Source organism: Leguminivora glycinivorella, chromosome 3 (assembly GCF_023078275.1).
Source record: "Leguminivora glycinivorella isolate SPB_JAAS2020 chromosome 3, LegGlyc_1.1, whole genome shotgun sequence".
In the NCBI taxonomy this organism is placed as follows: domain Eukaryota; kingdom Metazoa; phylum Arthropoda; class Insecta; order Lepidoptera; family Tortricidae; genus Leguminivora; species Leguminivora glycinivorella.
This window is the reverse complement of record NC_062973.1, coordinates 13830564-13851498: the sequence shown is the minus strand read 5'-3', so window position 1 is coordinate 13851498 and position 20935 is coordinate 13830564. Positions and strand designations below refer to the sequence as shown.

Sequence of the window (20935 nt, the reverse complement as noted above, 5' to 3'; positions counted from 1 at the left end):
TTTATTTCATTCATCGGTCTTCGTTATAATAGTGAGCTGTTATTGGTGAGAAGCAACCGCCCGTATCACAGTGCTGCAGGGGCGTTCTGCAATCCGAATGGATGTCCATGTGGGAGGTTGGCCGTCCAGAGTGGAATCGTTAGGTAATTAGAGCGGGTAGAAAGCGGTGTATACCTCTCAACACCTTTGAGTTATCACAACGATGTTGCACTTGAGCCGTCTTGAATGTCGCTTTTTGTGGAGGCCCACCTTGCGGGAACGAGAAACATCCACCTAGCAAACACTACCTTTGCCCGTGACGTGGGATGCACCAGTTAGCACCCGCCCAGAGTACAAGGACTATTTGAGAGGTGAATCTAAAATGAACTGCGCTTTTGGATGAACATGAAGAATTAAATAATGAGCTATGATGGGATAAAATACGGACTCTTGGTTAATAAACTGGTATCAAATTATAGACGATGACTCGCTTTCACTAAATGGGCTCCCATAAATAGCGATATTCAAAAGATGGCTTAGGGCATCATTAACATTTATACATGCGGAAACAAAAATAATCATTTCCAGTACTTATTATTCGCTGGCAATATTACTTTAATACACAAAAGACAAAAGACGTGAATAACGTATGTAATCAAGTGGGACATAAAACCTCATATAAGTTTTATTTTATTGAAGTGACACGACTAAGAGCAGAATGACGCTTAGCATACTACTCCTTGAGGTCGTATCTTTTTTAGTAAGTAATTTTCATAGAATCTTTATAAATTTACATGAAAGTAATTAGTATAATGTATAGTATTGTCATACATTTGTTGTTTTAGCTTCATTGGCTCAATGTTATCATGTCATGCGGTTTTCGGATTCCGTATTTAAGTATTGTCCTATAGCAATAAGATCAGTAACATATTTAAGTACTCATTTAGTTTATATCGTAATCTAATCTAATTTTGGTTTCAGCTGAAATCCCAAATCTTATAACTTTTATTAATTGTGTGACATTTATTAATTACAACACCAAAAGTGAATACCTAGTGGCAGTTTAAACTAGTAGCAGTGTCTATTCATCAGAATATTTATACAGGTGTTATAATTTTATACATTCCTCACACTTGTCTGTTTACCGAATTGATTAGATAATTTTAAAACTATTTTGGTAGGTGAAATATTATTACAATAACTTTGTGTTTTTTTATACCACGTGTTTATACATACATACATACAATCACGCCTGTATCCCATAAAGGGGTAGGCAGAACACATGAAACTACTAAAGCTTCAGTGCCACTCTTGGCAAATAAGGGGTTGAAAGAAAACGAAACTGTGACATTGCAGTGACAGGTCGCCTTCTACGACACCCACGGGAAGAAAGGGGGTGGTGAAATTCTTAACCCGTCACCACACAGGCACCGTCACCACGTGTTTATATTACTTTTTTTTATCATGCAGAAACGTCTGCGAGCGATATGACACATTTTTAAATTAAAGGTTTGACGACCGATCTGGCTCAGTCGGTCACTACCGACTGAGCCAGATCGGTCGTCAAACCTTCTCACTAGACCCTGCCTGCCTGCTGAGCCGCGGTCCCAGGTTCGAATCCCGGTAAGGGCATTTATTTGTGTGATGAGCACAGATATTTGTTCCTGAGTCATGGATGTTTTCTATGTAAGTATATAAGTATGTATTTATCTATTTAAGTATGTATATCGTCGCTTAGCACCCATAGTACAAGCTTTGCTTAGTTTGGGGCTAAGTTGATCTGTGTAAGGTGTCCCCCAATATTTATTTATTTATTTAAAGGAAAAATGTATTTATTTTTATTTATTTATTATTTTGTTCAGCTCTGTTATGCCTGCTATATATCTATGTTTCAGGATATGTTTGCTGTAGCCTTAATTATTCCACTGATGACTACTCATGTGCGAACTCTTGGCGCTGGCCACATATATGTGGGAGTTTTGGGCGCAATATACCCTGCATGCCAGTTGGTGTCGGGGCCTCTGATAGTAAATATGCATTTTCTAAAATTCTCTTCAATTCCAAAAATGAGAGAAAGTTTCATGTAAATTAAACATGATATGGTGAATGGCGACGATAACAACGTATTCCTCATCATATTAGAAGAGTAAAATGTCATATAAACTTTTCTGGATTTTTTTGTTGCAGGGCAGTTTAAGTGATCTTAGAGGGCGCAGGATGGTCCTTATTGTGACTTTATTATTTTGTGCTATATGCCAAACATTTCTGGGTTTTATTGATTCTCTTTGTTTTCTACTCATATTACGGGGAATTTTAGGTAAGTGCGTATAAAATTTACCCCACCAGACCCCGATCACTGTGCGCGGCAATGGCATTGAAAGAAGTCATAATTCATGAATTTGTTCATTTGTAGCACTGGCAGGTGATATATTGACGAAACCGGTACTCTTTCTTTCTCTATGCTTACCTCTTTCTATTGGTTTTTGAGGCGTGTGATAATTATATTTTTTGTTTTATAGGCTTGTTTAAACAGACTGAAGTATTAACGAAAGCTCTTGTCCCTGACTATGAGACAAGTGAAAAGAATCAATCACAGATATTTGGGAAAATAGCTGCCATGTCTGGAATGGGTATGATTGTAGGCCCATTTGTTGGAGGGCACCTAGCAGAAGGCTTCCCAGAATACGTATTACCCTTGGTTGCTTTAATAGTTGGGGGGTGTTTTTCAGTCAGCGCAGGTAATAACAATGTTTAAGAAAAGTTATTGATTGCTAATTAATTGAAATTGATATTTTCAATATTACATTATTTGGCAAGTGTTATTTTATTTAGTCACTGAGGTGTGAAGGCATGGTGAATTGGTGATACCTATTTTCATATATTATTTAATCAAGTTTTGTTTGTTCAGGTCTTGTGTTTTTCTTACCAAGAATAAAACATGAAAACAAGCAAGAACAGAGAAAAACCTCACTGAAGAAGAAGCATTCAATAACAGTAATGAAAATAGTACTTACTGCATGCAAAGAATCATTGGTTGAACTGTTTAAAATAGACTGGTCTAATTATGGCACAATATTCTTCTTTGTGGGCTTGTTTGAGTTTGCTATTTTGTTACATTTCTCTAACTATGTATATTATTTAAGAACAACATACGGGCTTACACCTAAGTCTATTGGTTATATTATATCTTTGAAAGGCCTAATACGAGCAATGTCTAGTTATTTAATAGGATTTATTAATAGCCATTATCCAAAAGATAATGATTATCGTACTAGAACCGCTCATGTGTTTTTGATTACAAGTGTGTCAATGTTAGGATTCATAGTCTCATTTAATATTTATGTCTATGTTATATTCATGATACCTTTAGTAATATGTGAAGCTGTTGCAAAGTTGGTGTTTTTAGAAATAATATTGAAAAAGGAAGCTGGTGGTCATCGATCTACCTTGATTGGCGCCACAAACAGCGTGCGTTCTATATCTAGAGTAATTGCTCCCATTATATCAGGCGTAATTGGAGAGTATTTAGGTGTACCATTTGTAATTTATATTGCATTTTTCATCAGTTTATTTGGTTCTGGTATAAGTTACAAGCATTCAAATCATGTAAAAGATGATTGAAACATTGAATGACAGTCTTTATTACCAATAAATATATTTTCAACACAAATGTATAAGTTTAATTGTACTACCTATTTTGCACGTCAATTTGTCGCTTCGTTTTGCCGTGAAAGGCGGACAAATACACACACACACTTTCCCATTTATCAGATTGTCGATATGCGTTCTTATTAAAATCAACAAGACCCATCCCTATTCCCTATCACACATTAAGGCCGGCAACAGACAGTCTTAATTTTCATAATCTTAAAAAAATATTTGTATGCAAACTGACAGTTCAAACTGACACTGACAGATCTGTCAGTGTCAGTTTGCATACAATTTTTTTTTAAGATTATGAAAATTAAGACTGTCTATTGCCGGCCTATCGAAACCACACACGCCAAAATAAAACCAAAAGGCCGAAAAATTAGAATAGAAGAACCGGGCTATGTATGTACGCTTTTGTGCGTGTGCGTGTGGATTGAGTGAGCACCTTCCGAAAAAAAAATATGCTGATCATTTAGTAAAAGTTCTAAAACAATTGTAAAACGAATCTCTGAATTTGTAAAAAGATAAATCAAAAGATACATGTGCTCACTCAGTTCTCACAAACTACCAACGAAAACAGTGAATGTATTCATTTAACATATAATATTTATATACTAACATTTAGTAAAAAATATGCCAACTTACCTCTCGACTACCTAAATAGTCTCGACTACCTAAATCTCGACTACCTACCTACTAACTAAATTTTAGATCACCTAGTGACGTATTTAATTTTTTACAAATAGTTTCTTATGCTCACTTAATCCTCACACTTTTGAAAAGCAGAATTTTGATGAAAAACATAAGATTTAGACCGCTATTATATGTGTATAGTTTAGTAAAAGTGAAATGGGAATTTGTAAAATACAAAACGAACCTCTAACGTGTCAGGTTTTTTTATAATAAATTTTTGTAAGTGTTCACTCAGTCCACACGTTTTGAGAAAGTTAAAAACCGGCCAAGAGCGTGTCGGGCCACGCTCAGTGTAGGGTTCCGTAGATTTCCGTGTTTTTCTGAAAAACTACTGAACCTATCAAGTTCAAAACAATTTTCCTAGAAAGTCTTTATAAAGTTCTACTTCTGTGATTTTTTTCATATTTTTTAAACTTATGGTTCAAAAGTTAGAGGGGGGGGGGACGCACTTTTTTTCCTTTAGGAGCGATTATTTCCGAAAATATAAATATTATCAAAAAACGATCTTAGTAAACTCTTATTTATTTTTAAATACCTATCCAACAATATATCACACGTTGGGGTTGGAATGAAAAAAAAAATCAGCCCCCACTTTACATGTAGGGGGGGTACCCTAATAAAACATTTTTTCCATTTTTTATTTTTGCACTTTGTTGGCGTGATTGATATAGATTAGATTAGATTTCTTTATTTCATGATAAAAATTACACTATAAATTTGCTACATGTCAAAATTATGTTTATCTTCTCATCATGATCGTCAAAAATTACTTAATAGATTCCAAATAAAAATAATTGTGTCTCCCAATAAGGATCGTCATTTACAAAGAAAGAAAATACACATGCCAAGCTAAATAAAATTAAAAAATTAAGTTACAATATCATGAAATTATCACGAAGCAAGAAAATATTATATAACAGAGAAATATAGGTATAATAATATCATTGGTCATTAAAAATTCAAATCCATGTACTCATTTACAGAGTACAGGGGGTTATCTAACAAAAGGTTTCTCAATTTGCGCTTAAATGCTTCGTCACATGGCTCATTTCTCAGATCGGCAGGTAAGTGCTCATAGTAAGTAGGGCCGATGACTCGAGGGTTCTTTCTTGAAAGTGCCATGCGACGGGGGACTGTTCTCAGACGGCCTGTAGATCGAAGCTGTTTGCCCGGAAAGTCAATGCGTGCAAATTGGGATATATTATGTCTAACATACAGCAGTACGTCGAAGAGATATTGTGAGTAGTGCGTCATTATACGTTGAGAACCGAAGAGCTCTCTACAAGGGTACCTGTCTTTTACACCGGCAAGTGTACGTATTGCGCGTTTCTGCATTACAAGGACTCTTTTTGCATCAGTTGAATTGCCCCAGAGCAGTGAGCCGTATGCCATGATAGAATGGAAATGCGCAAAGTACACCTGCTTTAAGGCTTCTGCCGAAATAAGAGGCCTCAGTTTTCTCAGTCAGTCAGTATACATATTGGTACCAAATTTCAGCTTTCTAGTGCTAACGGTTACTGAGATTATCCGCGGACGGACGGACGGACGGACGGACGGACGGACGGACGGACGGACGGACGGACGGACGGACGGACAGACAGACATGGCGAAACTATAAGGGTTCCTAGTTGACTACGGAACCCTAAAAATGTAAATATCTTAAGATTTGTAGCACCACAGACACTCGAAAGTACTTCAACATTTAGTAATTTTTTTTACTAAATATCCACCATCTTATATTTTATATTCGTTGTCTGGTTTAAAAGATATTCAGACATAACTTTTCTCATACAAATGTATCATGTAGGGTGACCACACTATGTCGGCTCCTGATTTTCCCAGCCTTCCCATTGTCATATTGAGATTGGGGAGTTTCGTTCAATTTTGATAATAGTCTATATTAAACTAATATCATATTAATTCTCCATCTGCAAACTGTTTTTAGGTTATGTTCTTGGCCTAGTGATGATGTGTATTGTGTAATTTTTATCGACGTCAGGATAATAACCATATCGACATTCATGCATTAAAAAGGACATGAATGATAATTGGTCTAAATGTTGAAGTACTTTCGAGTGTCTGTGGTGCTACAAATCTTAAGATATTTACATTTTTAGGGTTCCGTAGTCAACTAGGAACCCTTATAGTTTCGCCATGTCTGTCTGTCCGTCCGTCCGTCCGTCCGTCCGTCCGTCCGTCCGTCCGCGGATAATCTCAGTAACCGTTAGCACTAGAAACCTGAAATTTGGTACCAATATGTATATGAATCACGCCGACAAAGTACAAAAATAAAAAATGGAAAAAAATGTTTTATTAGGGTACCCCCCCTACATGTAAAGTGGGGGCTGATTTTTTTTTTCATTCCAACCCTAACGTGTGATATATTGTTGGATAGGTATTTAAAAATGAATAAGGGTTTGCTAAGATCATTTTTTGATAATATTTATATTTTCGGAAATAATCGCTCCTAAAGGAAAAAAAAGTGCGTCCCCCCCCTCTAACTTTTGAACCATATGTTTAAAAAATATGAAAAAAATCACAAAAGTAGAACTTTATAAAGACTTTCTAGGAAAATTGTTTTGAACTTGATAGGTTCAGTAGTTTTTGAGAAAAATACGGAAAACTACGGAACCCTACACTGAGCGTGGCCCGACACGCTCTTGGCCGGTTTTTAACTTTCTCAAAACGTGTGGACTGAGTGAGCACTTACAAAAATTTATTATAAAAAAACCTGACACGTTAGTGGTTCGTTTTGTATTTTACAAATTCCCATTTCACTTTTACTAAACTATACACATATAATAGCTGTCTAAATCTTATGTTTTTATCAAAATTCGGCTTTTCAAAAGTGTGAGGAGTGAGTGAGCATAAGAAACTATTTGAAAAAAATTAAATACGTAACTAGGTGATCTAAAATTTATAGAGGTAAGTTGGAATATTTTTTACTAAATGTTAGTACTTAAGTATATAAATATTATATGTTAAATGAATACATTCACTGTTTTCGTTGGTAGTTTGTGAGAACTGAGTGAGCACATGTTAATGACTGTATCTTTTGATTTATCTTTTTACAAATTCAGAGATTCGTTTTACAATTGTTTTAGAACTTTTACTAAATGATCAGCATATTTTTTTTTATTTTCGGAATGTGCTCACTCAATCCACACGCACACTTTTGTGCTTTTGTGCCGTAGTGATGACAGCATGCAGCTGTATTTTCCTGTGTAAATGCTACAACTCGATGTACAAGTGCTACCTGCATGAAATTATTTTATGCATTTTCAAAATAGATTTATTCTAATCAATATGCGAAAAATATCAGTCGCAAATTTGATAATTTGTCTATCAGATTCAATCAGATTAGTTAGCATTGTAGATAAAATAAGTACAAGTTGGCATGGTATGTGAACGAACCCGAATATGGCATTGACAGCTGTAGCCTTGAGTTTTCGAGTATACGTGTCACTCTAGAGTCTAGCTCGTGTGTCATAAGGTGGTGATTCGCCTGAAAAATATGAAGTGAGGATACTGAGGATGGGATAAATCACTAAAATTATTGTAATACTAAAAAAAATATATTTATAAGACTTGAAAATTAAATTTATCATATATGTCTATCCAATAATAATTTAAACCATGACTTTTTCAATTTATCTTCTTCAATGTGTTGCGTTTGTGGTAAGTACACTTGTAATCATTTATTGCAAATAAAATTTATGTTCATTGTAAATATTATTTCCTTAAAATCCTGATATTATTCCGTATGTGTTTACTTGTATTACCTATATTTGGCTTAAATTATCAAATGAAAATGTCTTGTCATAAACTCATAAAGTTCTAATTTGAAAACTCTTGTAAACTTTAAAACATTGTTGTTTTTATTTATTTCTTGTCATCAAAATTGAGTAAATAAACTCAGTCTTATTTTGGTTGCTGAATTCTTATTGCTACTGAACTAGTTTTATTCAAGTCATGTGATGTGAATTAGTCAGACAGAATAGTCCTAAATAAGACAGTTTAGCAAAAAGGATCCATCCTCTAAAAATTGCCATTGAAATAAATAACTTTCCTTTGCCTGTCAATGTTCAAATTATATTGGTGGATTTTTGTGGACTGGATGCTTCTCTTTAAACTGTGTCCAATTTATTTTAGATAATAGCTAACTGTGTGGATCATATTGTAGATGTAGTGTAGGGACGCCCGGCTGGGAGCAGGCGGGCTGTCAATCACTAGTCATGTTCATTCAGCCCAGTGGAGTGGATTACTGCCTGTATTATACTTATTCATTTTAAATTTCAGGATCTCCTAGCAGTGAGCTTGATAGTGCCACTGATTGCCAGCCATGTGAGGACCTTGGGTGCCGACCATGTGTATGTGGGGCTCATGGGCTCCATATACTCTGGGTTTCAATTGGCTTCAGGACCGCTTCTTGTAAATATACTTCATCTACTATTATACTTCTTTTTATTTTTATACTGAAAATGGGATACTCTATCTAGATATTTCCTCTATAGCAACCATTTTAATTTGCTTTTGAGTGAAAATTATTTGATACAGTAACCCTTTTTTATTCTCTGTATGTGTAAACAGAAAGGAGAATAAGAATCAAAATATTCTTGTATCCATGCAAAGTTGAAAACTTGTGGTAAATACTTTCAACCAAAAGACACTATATTGCGGCTTTATTAATTAACCATATATTGTTGGAAATTACACAATTTTTAAATATAAGCTTAATTAAACCATAAATATATATTATGATGTAATAAATTAAATGGCTTGCATTACTATTTCTCATTATCAATCACACAAATCTATGTGTGTGATTGTGTGACAACCTTGCTTCTAAATCAGACTATTTAGCATGACTTGCAAGTCATGCAAAGTAGTGTGATATAAAACCAAGGCCAGTAACTAAGTAGATTTCTAAATACTACCTACAAAAATAGTCGACAGAGATAAGTGGCCATTGCTTATCAACCTTTGGCTATTTTTTGTAGGAGGAAAAAATGTCAAAAAATTACCATAGGTAACTTCTTTTTTTTCTTATTTCATTTATTGTATAATGACTTTGTTTCAGGGCAGCCTAAGCGACCTTAAGGGGCGTAAAGTTATACTAACTGTTACATTATTAATATGTGGTCTGGCCTATGCCATTATGGGTATTACTAGTTCACTAGTTGTTATACTAATTGTACGAGCTATTTTAGGTAAGTTATTAATTTTATTTGTTTCATCAAATGCTGATATATCTTATAATTACTGCTAATTATAAAGGCATTCCACGAAATAACTTAAGAGCTCGGATAAACCAACTATTACTGACTAAGTGACTAGATACAGGTCATGTAAGTTATAATACAGCGGCCAGGCAGAGGAAATACTGGAAAGAGCTGGAGGAGGCATTTGCCGACAGGGATCTATGCGACTTCATCTAAACAAAAATACAAGACCGTGTTCAGAAGAAGAGGCTATATAGATATAGATAGAAGTTATAATAAACTGCACAATTCTATGATGTCAAAATTTCTGGTATTAAAATGCCATCTTAGCTTGGATTTAACATTATAACTTTAACAAGGTTCCAAATGGAAACTGATATTTAATTTTTTTAAAACAATGTTACAGGCCTATTTAAGCAGACACAAGTATTAGCAAAAGCATTAGTACCAGACTATGAGCGGAGTGAAAAGAAACAGTCAGAAATATATGGCAAAATGGCAGCCATATCAGGAGTTGGTATGACTATAGGCCCAATAATTGGAGGCCATATGGCGGAAGATCACCCAGAAGAAGCATTTAAATTGATTGCAACATTAGTTGGGATCTGTTTTATTGCCAATGCAGGTAAAATTTATAGCATATTCAAGTCTTGACTAAGAAATATTAAAGAATACTCTTGCCACCAAAAATATATCATAAAAGTTGTTTATAGGAATTCATGATAAATTTGACAATCTAACCGATGATGGTATGACAATATAAACCAACCAAAGTATGCATTCTCTTGAGTGACACAATCTTTAGTCATCATCATCAATGACTGATGGTTCTTACAGCTTGACACACCTCGGCCTCTTACTGTACAAAAATAAATATGAAACAAAAGTTAAGAATGTGAATAAAGTTATGATAAGTAAATTTATCATACAGCACAGGCATAGTCCATCCTAAAAATAATTAAATAACTATAATAATTATTGATATAGTACAGTTAATAACATATTGTAATTTTATTACAGGTTTGGTGTGCTTATTACCAAAATCAATATCAGATTCACAGAAGGCGAAAAAACCAGTACAGAAACAAGTTTCATCAAAAGGCATTGTACATATAATAGTTAGTAGTTGTAAAGAGTCAGTTTTAGAGTTGTATAAAATAGAATGGTCCAAGTACGGAACTATATTTTTTTTTAAAGGTTTGCTTGGTTTTGCTATGTCATTGTACTATTCAAATTATGTTTTGTATTTAAAAACAACTTATGAATTAACTCCAAGGTATATTGGGTATATTATATCATTCCAGGGTATAATAGGTTCTATTTGTAGTTTTTATATGGGATATATAAATAGCTTCTATACAAAAGACAAAGATTATAGTGTTAGAAACTTCCATGTATTTTTGGTTTTATCTTTGTCAATATTAGGATTGATTGTTTCATTTAATATTTATATGTATGCTTTCTTTTTGATTCCTCTTGCAATAGGTAATGCTGTTGGTAGGTTAGTAACTTTGGAAATGATATTAAAAAGAAGTCATAATACACACAGGGCTACATTAATTGGAGCTTCCAACAGTGTTCGGTCTATATCTGGTGTAGTTGCTCCAATGGCAGCAGGTTTAATAGGACAGTATTACAGTGTACAACATGTTGTTTATGTAACATTATTTGTGACATTTTTAGGTACTCTTGCAAGTTATAGGCACAAAAACAAAAGAGTAAAACAAGACTGAAGTTTTAATAAATCATTTGTTATATTTAGTTTGTGTTTAATTACCTTTATGGCGTTATTGTAATAATATGCACAATAGTCTAATATTTATATTAAGTCTAATCCGTATGCTTAGTCCGTTTACTCCTTCTCAAATGCTTGCATTTGTTTTTTCCTCATGTCCGCGATGAGCTGCTGTATGTCCTCCCGATCTGTTTTGCTTTCTGGTGGGAAGATTTGTCTCTTAGTATTTGTCACCCATTCTTCGAAATAAGTTGGCTGGTTGAAGAAGTGGAACAACATCACGGGAAAAGACATATACATCGCCATCCTTCCGACTTCGAGTTTCCAGTTGCCCATAATAGAGTTTTATATTGCGACCACAACAAATCGTTATACACGTATGATGTAATAATTTGTGCAATATTTATCCTGTATTTTAAAATTTTGAAGTAAATATTGTTTCTTCTCTTGGTTATGCAAATGTCAATGTCAAAACGGCAATTTTACAAAATCGAAGCGTTGTTTATTATATGGATTTATCGCGGTGAAACGTATGTCTCAAATAGCTAAAAAAAATATATATTTAAGACGTTTTTTATCTTTTTAACTTCTCAGTATAAAGACGGTGATGACGAGGCGGTATGGCCTATGGTCCTAGCCTGTCCAGAAAGACGGTGAACCAAATCTTGGCACTAAAAACTAGCGCGAAATTCAAATTTTACCCCTACATTTTCAATCAATTTTAAGTCTTTTGGCTCGTCGACGTTTTCGCCAACGTCAAGCTTTAGGAAAGCATGCGTTTTATGAAGACAATTGACCGGTGAGCCCTCCAATATGTACTAATGCCTTAAACAAAGGATACTATAGACTAGACAGCCAAATAATAATACCACTACCGAACGAGATGGTCACATACAAATTATAATAAGAGTGACAGAGAGCAAAATGTTATTTTTTGTCTTTGTCATAGTTTCACTTTTCCGCCGCTGCCACAAACGAGTTTGTGGCAAACAATAAGGACGTGAATTGTCAAGCATATTAACCGCCCAAATTACGTAGGTTGTTTATGATAAACTGTCAGCCATTTTTAAAGAGATTCTTAAATTCGCTCCATTATTCTATATCTGTCCCTTACGGGTGTACGCTTGTGTCAAGTCTATAGTATCCTTCGTCTGAGACTAATGCCTACCTTAGGCACTGGTCCCACCACTAGCTAGTAAAGCGATGAGCTATCGGCTATTTATGCGACAAAAGATAGTCGTTGCCGTGTAAACAAAAGAAAGAGATGTATTATAGCTGAGCGATGAACTATAAAATAGTCAATAGCTCAGCTATAATACATCTGTCACTTTTATTTACACGGGAGCGACTATCTTTTGTCGCACAAATAGCCGATAGCTCATAGTTTGCTAGCTCGCCGTGGGATCAGTGCCTTATGCCGTAGGTAGCCTTTTGGCAGGTGGACAACTCTAGTCTGTAAGTGCGTTTTCACATTATCCGATCCGATATAGCATGTAGGACCGATGTCCCATACATTCAAGCGCCATCTTTGATTTTTGCCCTTGAAATCCTTCGCGCGCGAGTGAGGAGGGAGCTTAAAAATGTGTATGGGTGGGTTTTATAGAGACGTGGAGTAGTCAGTTTTAAATTTATCGATACATTAGGGAATTATGATTACAATTGTAATTGTAATTGAATCTTCGATATCTCCACGAAACATCTTCGAAATGATAATGGGGATATCATCAATTAGGGTCAAGCAAATATTGTAACTAAAAAAATAGTGGCTTTGAAAATTGTCTTCATAAAGCGCGTGCATTCGTAAAACTTGACATAGTTACCTAAACTTATAAAATAAATTCAGTTAGTCGTCAGTCTTTTAATATCGTAATTTCTGTGTAAAATTCCTCTGCTACATGTACATACCGCCGGGCAGAACGATATACGAATCACGGGTGGCGCCAGCGACGCGGTACCGCAGTATTAAATTACTTTGCTATTACAGGAATTTACGCGGTGTAATGGGGACTATTATCCGGTCCCTATGGATGGCTCATTCCAGACAGGGGTTTCAATTTTTATATTTTCACTTTGATAAGCAAAGAAGAAATCAGAACCTCTACCATTTTCCCGACTACGGCAACACTAAAGGACGGTTATGATTTTTGAAGTTTCAGAATACGTTGTCAATGGAGTAAAAATAAAAAAAAAATCACAATTTTTGCTTCTAAGGAAGTAACAGTTTAATGGTACTGTTCACTTTCACCATACAATGAATGCAATTTTTTGTGGCGCTTGCGCTCTCAAGTAACGTATTCTAAAACGTCAAAATCGTTTATTTTTAGGGGGTACGAAACCCCAAAATGGAAAAACGGAAGCCTTAACAGTTTCATTTTATTGTACGGAACACTTGGAATGCGAGTTTGACGTTTGACTCGCATTTGGTCGGTATTTTGTATAGTAATTAAAACCTCAGTGCTTAGTCCATTATGTTAGAAAGGATACGCTGTTAGAGGCATCAGCATTACACTCGTAGTGAAGATGGAAACAAATGGGATGCATCCCGCTTTGTGGTCACTAGACGAGATGCGAACACGAACGTAATTTTCCTTGTAAGTAGGTAAACTTCTACATTTTACTATTTTTACCTCGGAAGTTACGATAAAAATAAATATTTTATCTTTATACTTCGTAACTTTATACTTACATCCCATATTCGGCTGTATAGTTAGTTTCTTTCTTTGTTGGATTGTTGGATTTTATTTGACACGTCAGAAAAAGAAATAAGGTTCAGAGTGTGTGTAATAAATATTCAGTCTAATAAACATATAAATGCACCTCAGAAACATTATGATGTTACCCTATGGGGTGGTGTGGTGCCATATAAACGTACGTAGCTGTTAATATGGGTCAAAATATTATCAACTGAGGGTGACTGAGGCTCGAAAAGTTATATTTTGTGTCGACAGATGGCAGTACAATACATAAACTCTGACTAAAATTGCAAGTCACATGAGGTTCCTAACTGCATAACACAGTCGGGTATACTCCTCAGAGGAGTAGAGGAAATACACTTATTCCAAGGAATCGCTTTAAGTACATAGGATTGCCGAGGGAGCGGTCGCGATCAGCCAGACGATATTTAGCTGTCTACGCGGGGTATTGCAACTGTAATAACATGCAATGTGGAGTGCATTACCTATCAGATGCCGTGGTCTGCGCTGCGAGCGTGCCAGCGCTAAATGTGGGTTCAGCACGATTCTGATTCGTTATCAATTCTGCAGACGAAAAGATGTGTAGACGCGACGCTATGGGAAATGGTGGCAATTCCCAAGGTGTTCGTTTCTTACTTTTTGAATCCAATGAACGTCTCTCTGTTTATTAGGAAATAACTCTAAACTCATTAAGTTAAGGTCAACTATTTGCCACTGACGTAGGACTGACTTTGTAATATCTGGAATTAATGAGGCTACTCACGCCATTCTTCTTCAGTGTACAGTGGAAATTGGCTATACTCGACTTAGAGTATAAAAGCTCCGTCACAGAACTGTATCAAGATATTCAAGATATAGACTGACACTAATATGCCATCTAAATAAATAACATCCTTTTAAAATTTTGGGTATATTATTTTAAAATTTCATTTACTGCACTTTTTTAAAACTAGTGATGTGCAAATCCGACACCACTGACGTTCTGCTTACAAGTACAAGTAAGTACCTATGGTAGGTATGTGTTATAAATTTATAATTAAAACTGCCTAACTTAAACAATGTGGCTTTCAATTGCGCAAGGGTCCTTACTCATTATGTGCAATAGGATTATGTATTTCCATCTGAAATTCCAATCAGAGATTTTTAATGCCTTTATTGTACATCAGCTGCAAAAGTGCATGGCGAATTCATCAATGAATTCATTCATAATTTCTCCATGCACTTTTGCAGCGTAAGGACCCTTCTCCACTGGAGAGCTACAAATATTCAGAACCGTGGCGCGTGGCTGAACCGATTGCTTTGCAAAATTGACAATCGGGTTTGATGTCATATAAATGATCACATTTATTTCTTAGTGCCCTATTTAACACCACTTGAGCGTCCTTTTACATCATCATCAGATGCTTTTATATCGTGATGTCCTAATAAAACAGTCATGTAGCATTGATGGCATTTGATATTATGAGAAATGTGTTACAAATGTCGTTTACAAGTGGAATACAAAGCGAACAAAGTCTAAATATACCTACCTACTTTATGTACTCTTCAGTCGAGTTAAGGGTCGGCAAAGCGTATTACAAGTAACGACACTGTAAAGTTGCAGCCATCTATAGGCTACAAATACTGCTTAGAATCAGGAGGACCGTATAATTGTTTGCCTCTAACATGGTATAAAATAAACTTCATAATAACACTGCAGGTCAGCATTTCTTTATTACACTTTTTTTTAACTTAACCACCACCACAATGATACTGTGACAATATGGTATAGCGGTTAGTTAAAATTGTCTGTAAAAAAAATCTGCATATGCGCCTACATTTTTATATTTGGTGCCAAGTTCCGGTCCACTTCAGTACTTAATTAAGTGATAATAAAATTCAATATTTACTAATGTATGCCAAAGCATTTTGTTGTGCTCCCGAAGCAAGCACTGCAGGGGTCAGACCCGAAGAGCCGACCCAAACCGATTTCAATTTGTACCATTGCATAATTTGGAAAACTTAAATTATTCGTGTTGCATTATGAATGACACCGTAAGTAGATGGCAGATAACGTCCCAAACATTACGCAAGCACTGTTGTTTCGACCTTGTAGTGCAGTTTGCAATCATTTTGAACTCTTAGTAACACGCTTTTTTATAAATATCAACAATTCAATTTTCGGTTATCTCTGATCAAACTTGCCAAAACAAGACTTGGAATATTGCTTCGTACGCAATGAAATAATCGACTATCACGATGACTCGTGTTGTGTTGTTGCGACGCTCAACTTCCTGAGTGTGCCTTTATTGTAGGTATCATTTTGTTTAAAAAAAAAAATCAAATGCATCTTAAGAAATCATGTCCCGGTACTACACATTTCTTTCCGCTAAATAAGTAGAGCACACTCAGTGATTTTTATTAAAATGATTGATTTCTTCACTATTTTGGAGAAAAATAAATATTAGGTACTCAAAATGTACGTTTCCCTGAAGATAACTAAGATCAGACTCAACAATATAATTTGCCTTATCATTAGTGTCTTTTTTTTAAAGGTTCTGTTTTTCTTTATAGTAAAGACTAATATTACTTATTGTATAATTTACGTACAGATAAGTTTGATGTTATTTATTAAATGTACAATATAACAAAGAAACGAGCCGACGTAGTATAGGGTTCCCTGTTAAAACGATTTAATACTCAGATAAAATTTATACTATTATATTCAAGTCCCCCGTACTTTCTAGGTATAAATAAAGTATTTATAAATTTTTGTTTAAGTTCCAATTCACAAGCCTTATTGAATCTTTTCGGGGCCTTAATCAATAGTAGATCTGTGTAAACAAGTATTTATTTTATTCATGACCCCGATTTAACTAAGCATTATTAGCTTCCACACGCGGACATCGCATATGAACCTTAAAAAAACTCGCGAAAAGTAACATTAAATGCGAACGTTTATCCGTTCGTGAGAACGCGCCACCCTGATTAGCCGCGAACACAGACAGACAAACAGACAGTACAGCAGGCGACAGAATACAGACAGACAGACACGCCCAAACTTTTACGTAGATAAGTTTTGTTATTTTTGCGTAATGAGTAGTATAACTTTGTTTAACAAAACAAAGAGCATGAATTATATCCCTCCCTACCATCTACTACAAACGGATTCATAGTATTCATACTTCATCCGGGTAGTGTTTAACACTACTTCGAAGAGCGTTATTTAAGGAGATAAATAATTACTATATATTAATATACCACCGTACAATTGATGTCCATTACCATTTTGTCAGAGAAAGTTATTGTTTCGAACAAGCATCTAATGAAGCAAGACACAATCGGTCCAAATACGAACACGCAGGTTATAGAAATTAATCTCAAGGAAATGATCACCTGGACCATAGTTTGTTTCCTTACCTTTCACTGTTCGGTGCCTTGAGCACCATTTAGATATTAGCACCTGTTTTATCATGTGCATGATAGTGCATGAGAGGTTTGAATGGAGATATGTATTAGATATAAAAAAATATCCTTGTACTTATTTATAGCGCTTACCACACCTAACAACTAATCTCATTGAGTAAGGTCAGAGAGAGATCTTTCGATGAGAAGTAGAATCTTTGTATCCATTTTTATTAAAAAATATATATAATACAAATTGACAATAATATGTTGAACAATAATATTGTCAATTTGTATTAAGACTGAAAAAATTGGAGCAGTGACAAACTTTATGTGTATGAGTCGGATGCTGGGTACCTACAACTTGCAATGTACATAGGTATATTAAGTATTATGTATAAAAGGGCGTGTTGGTTTAAATTAAAATTATAGGACTGTTTCTTCTTCATACTAGACACTCTAGATAGCACAACCAGGCAATTTTTTATCAAAGAAAAAAGAAACAACAAAAAAAATATAACAAGAATAGATACTTTCAAAAGCCACAAAATCCGTTACAATGACCCTCCACATACTCGCATACAAAGGCATCTTAATTTCGCAGGAGTCAGGAAGCGCTGGCATCAGAGCGGTGTTTGGAGCCTTGTAATGAGCCCTAATGCGGCCCCGCGAGTCTAATTTGAGCCCCATTATGTTGGAAATTGTTTTTAAAAGACCTCCAATTTCGGTAAGTGTGTAACATAACATTAAATTAGTGTCCGATCCAGTTATCTGATTACGTGCTTGAGCATCGCGCTAACACTGGTTGAACTAGATAATTTAATTTTATTGCCTCTGCAGATGGCACATCACCATATATGTTTGTAAATAGTTGACCACGAATTCGGTTTGTATTAACTTATTACATAAAATTGAAGTCAATTATATAAGTGTTTACATTGTAAACGATTAAACTAATGATGATGATCAATAATGTTTATTTTAGTTCTTTCCATGTATGATACATGTACCTACCTATTTACCTAATTAAATGTTGTTTTAAGATAAGATATTGAGAAACCGGTATAACGCATTTATATATTTTATTTTCTCATTTAGTTTATTACCTGAAAGCGGAAGTAGGTACTTAAACACTTTTTCCCCTCACTAGCTCGGAAACACGTGTTTTGTCCTTTAATACCAGCGGGTAAAAACGTATTTTATCCACTAGTGGGTAAAGTAATTTCTTTAAAATTGATAAAAGTAGGTGAATTCAGTAATAAAGATGATTTTTGTGGAACTACTGGAAGCAGTGATAAACGCATTTTTTGCGTTGTAGTTTCCTCGCTATAGTGAGGGGAAAATGTTACACTGAAATGTATTTTACTTCTCGTGTGTTAAAAAACTCGAAGTTCAGGGTCGAACACTCGCTTCGCTCGTGGTTCAACTATAGAATCCATTCACTTGCTCGTTTTTCAATTCCACACTCGGCGTTAAAATACAACTTTGCCCCCTTGTATAACAAATAACTATTAAAGCTATGAATGTGAAGTACCAAATACTACTACGATACATGTGGCATTTATCGACTTAAATTCACAATAAAATATAAATTTCACTGAATATCAAAACCGATTTCAAGTGCCGATTAATTGGCTATTACGTTCGGCGCCAATTGCTGCTAATGTTATCATTTACTCTCGTTGTTATTGCATTTCCTTTAATCGATTTATTGGTCTTGAATAATTTCCTACCCGACAACAAACAGAAGGGAAGTGCCTTGAATCAAAAGCGCATTAATATGTATAAGCTTTAATATTTTTTATTACAATATCGATCATATCGATATGATAATTTTGTATGAGCTTGAATCGCTCATCTATATTGGATCGATTGAATCTCGGGCGTTAAGGTCATTTCTTTTGATATTTAAATGGTGTTGGATGTTGCGCGTCATCTAGGCCATTCTGGGCCGTAATGAGGTGTGGAATGACAAACTACCCTCTTTTATCACCGCCCACCGTCCGCTGGTATAATGAAGCTAGCGTCCGCAGGCGCACGTATGGTACCTTGCTCGACGAATCTCTATCTCCATCAAACGCGGCAGGAACGTACCATGTAGAGCTATTATGATTATTCATTGCATGATTATGTTTTTGGGTCATGTCATGAGCATTAACACGATAATATATTAATCATCCATATTACCTTAATAGATAAAATGTTTTAAATTTTCCTCTAACTGTACCTTTACCGTTTGGTACTTTTCTAACTTTAAGCCCTTAATTTTTACATTACCTATATGTAAAATTCGTACAAAACTACTTTATTAAGTCCTACTTGTATGTTTGACTTAGTAGTTAATGATGGTTATTTAATACCTAGTTAGGTATATTCTCAAAGACAAAATCAATCTAACACTTATATAAATACCGTAAAAGTCTTTTCATAGTACAATAAAGTAAGGTAAATGTTGTAGGTGTTTTAAAGGGTAGATGCTATTATTGGTGATTTATAAACGCAATACAGTGTTGAACGGCGTTTGTAAGTACATACCTACTTTTGATGCTAAATTTTATAACATCCATGACACTGAAAGCGTTCTCTTGTTTGAATGAGAAATCATTAATTAATTGTGTGCTGCATTTTAATTGAACACAGTGGATTGCAAAATGCTTGGTCGGTAAGAAAAAATATTGCCGCAGAAATTGGAACGAACACACCACATCGTTGGCAAACAAGTATACGACCCGCCTGATGGTAAGCGGCCACCTTAGCCTATGGACACTCCCAAAGAGAAGAACCAGACGCTGTAGTCATGTCGTTAAAGTAATAACGATAAACTATCGGATTTTCTATTGGTACACCGAGTATAATGACACCAAATCAGTAGCCACATTCCGGATAAGTTGTGCGAAAATTGAATACTTGGATAAAATGTACACTAACCTCCATGTAAAAAATACTTCAACTCAGTCTAAAATGTTGCAATAGTTGATTTATTTTAAATAAATAAATAAATAAATATTATAGGACATTCTTACAATTGACTGAGGCCCACGGTAAGCTCAAGAAGGCTTGTGTTGTGGGTACTCAGACAATGATATATATAATATATTATAAATACTTTATATACGTAGAAAACATCCATGACTCGGAACAAATATCTGTTCATCAACAAATAAAGTACCGGGATTGTAGAGGAAGGTTTACAGGCAGGGTCACTACCGACTGCGCCAGACCGGTCGTCAAATAATATTATAAATTATTCACTATCCTATAACATTTCTTTGATATTTATTTTTAGTGAAAGTATCCAAGCTTCAATTAATCACTATACCATTAAATATTAAGAAAATTATCGATATCGATCATTGATCGACCATATCTCTTTTTTTTACACACTCAAAATGAAACCAAACCAGCCAGTTTAGAAACTACCATGAGTTTACCGCGTACATTCGAAACGGAGGGCCCTTGGTGCGTCAAACTCGAAAAGGATTGCAGCTTCAAAAATACGCCTCTTCAGCTGTCAACGTCAATATTTGCTGCTGTCGTTGTACTCGTTGTCACTGTCACTGTCATGAGCTGAGCCCCGA

The 20935-nt window shown here is 35.0% G+C and overlaps 3 protein-coding genes across 4 annotated transcripts; 2 read left to right on the top strand and 1 right to left on the bottom strand.

Annotated features, from left to right (window-relative positions):
• The first annotated feature begins 622 nt into the window (after nt 1–622).
• Nucleotides 623–3695, top strand: LOC125224757 (major facilitator superfamily domain-containing protein 9-like). Of its 2 annotated transcripts, XM_048128207.1 has the most exons (6): nt 667–739; nt 961–1084; nt 1875–2006; nt 2167–2296; nt 2499–2717; nt 2888–3695. In XM_048128207.1, the coding sequence occupies exons 3-6, from the start codon at nt 1878–1880 to the stop codon at nt 3598–3600; spliced, it is 1191 nt and encodes a 396-aa protein (XP_047984164.1). In that variant the 5' UTR covers nt 667–739; nt 961–1084; nt 1875–1877; the 3' UTR covers nt 3601–3695. The 2 variants fall into 2 exon arrangements, with proteins under 2 accessions (XP_047984163.1, XP_047984164.1); XM_048128206.1 differs by lacking the exon at nt 961–1084 and having other exon boundaries at nt 623–739.
• A 4099-nt stretch (nt 3696–7794) lies between these two features.
• On the top strand, nt 7795–11306 carry LOC125242711 (major facilitator superfamily domain-containing protein 9-like). The gene is made up of 5 exons (XM_048151614.1): nt 7795–8001; nt 8623–8754; nt 9404–9533; nt 9952–10170; nt 10566–11306. The coding sequence occupies exons 1-5, from the start codon at nt 7960–7962 to the stop codon at nt 11276–11278; spliced, it is 1236 nt and encodes a 411-aa protein (XP_048007571.1). The 5' UTR covers nt 7795–7959; the 3' UTR covers nt 11279–11306.
• On the bottom strand, nt 11276–11723 carry LOC125242712 (protein PET100 homolog, mitochondrial). The gene has a single exon (XM_048151616.1). The coding sequence runs from the start codon at nt 11614–11616 to the stop codon at nt 11398–11400; it is 219 nt and encodes a 72-aa protein (XP_048007573.1). The 5' UTR covers nt 11617–11723; the 3' UTR covers nt 11276–11397.
• Between the last annotated feature and the right edge of the window lie 9212 nt (nt 11724–20935).

Coding starts and splice junctions, on each gene's coding strand:
- LOC125242712 (XM_048151616.1), bottom strand. CDS start 11,616: ATGGGCAACTGGAAACTCGAAGTCGGAAGGATGGCGATGTATATGTCT.
- LOC125224757 (XM_048128206.1), top strand. CDS start 698: ATGACGCTTAGCATACTACTCCTTGAGGTCGTATCTTTTTTA. Junction 740..1,874: donor TTGAGGTCGTATCTTTTTTA/GTAAGTAATTTT, acceptor TCTATGTTTCAG/GATATGTTTGCTGTAGCCTT. Junction 2,007..2,166: donor TGGTGTCGGGGCCTCTGATA/GTAAATATGCAT, acceptor TTTTTGTTGCAG/GGCAGTTTAAGTGATCTTAG.
- LOC125242711 (XM_048151614.1), top strand. CDS start 7,960: ATGACTTTTTCAATTTATCTTCTTCAATGTGTTGCGTTTGTG. Junction 8,755..9,403: donor TGGCTTCAGGACCGCTTCTT/GTAAATATACTT, acceptor ACTTTGTTTCAG/GGCAGCCTAAGCGACCTTAA. Junction 9,534..9,951: donor AATTGTACGAGCTATTTTAG/GTAAGTTATTAA, acceptor ACAATGTTACAG/GCCTATTTAAGCAGACACAA.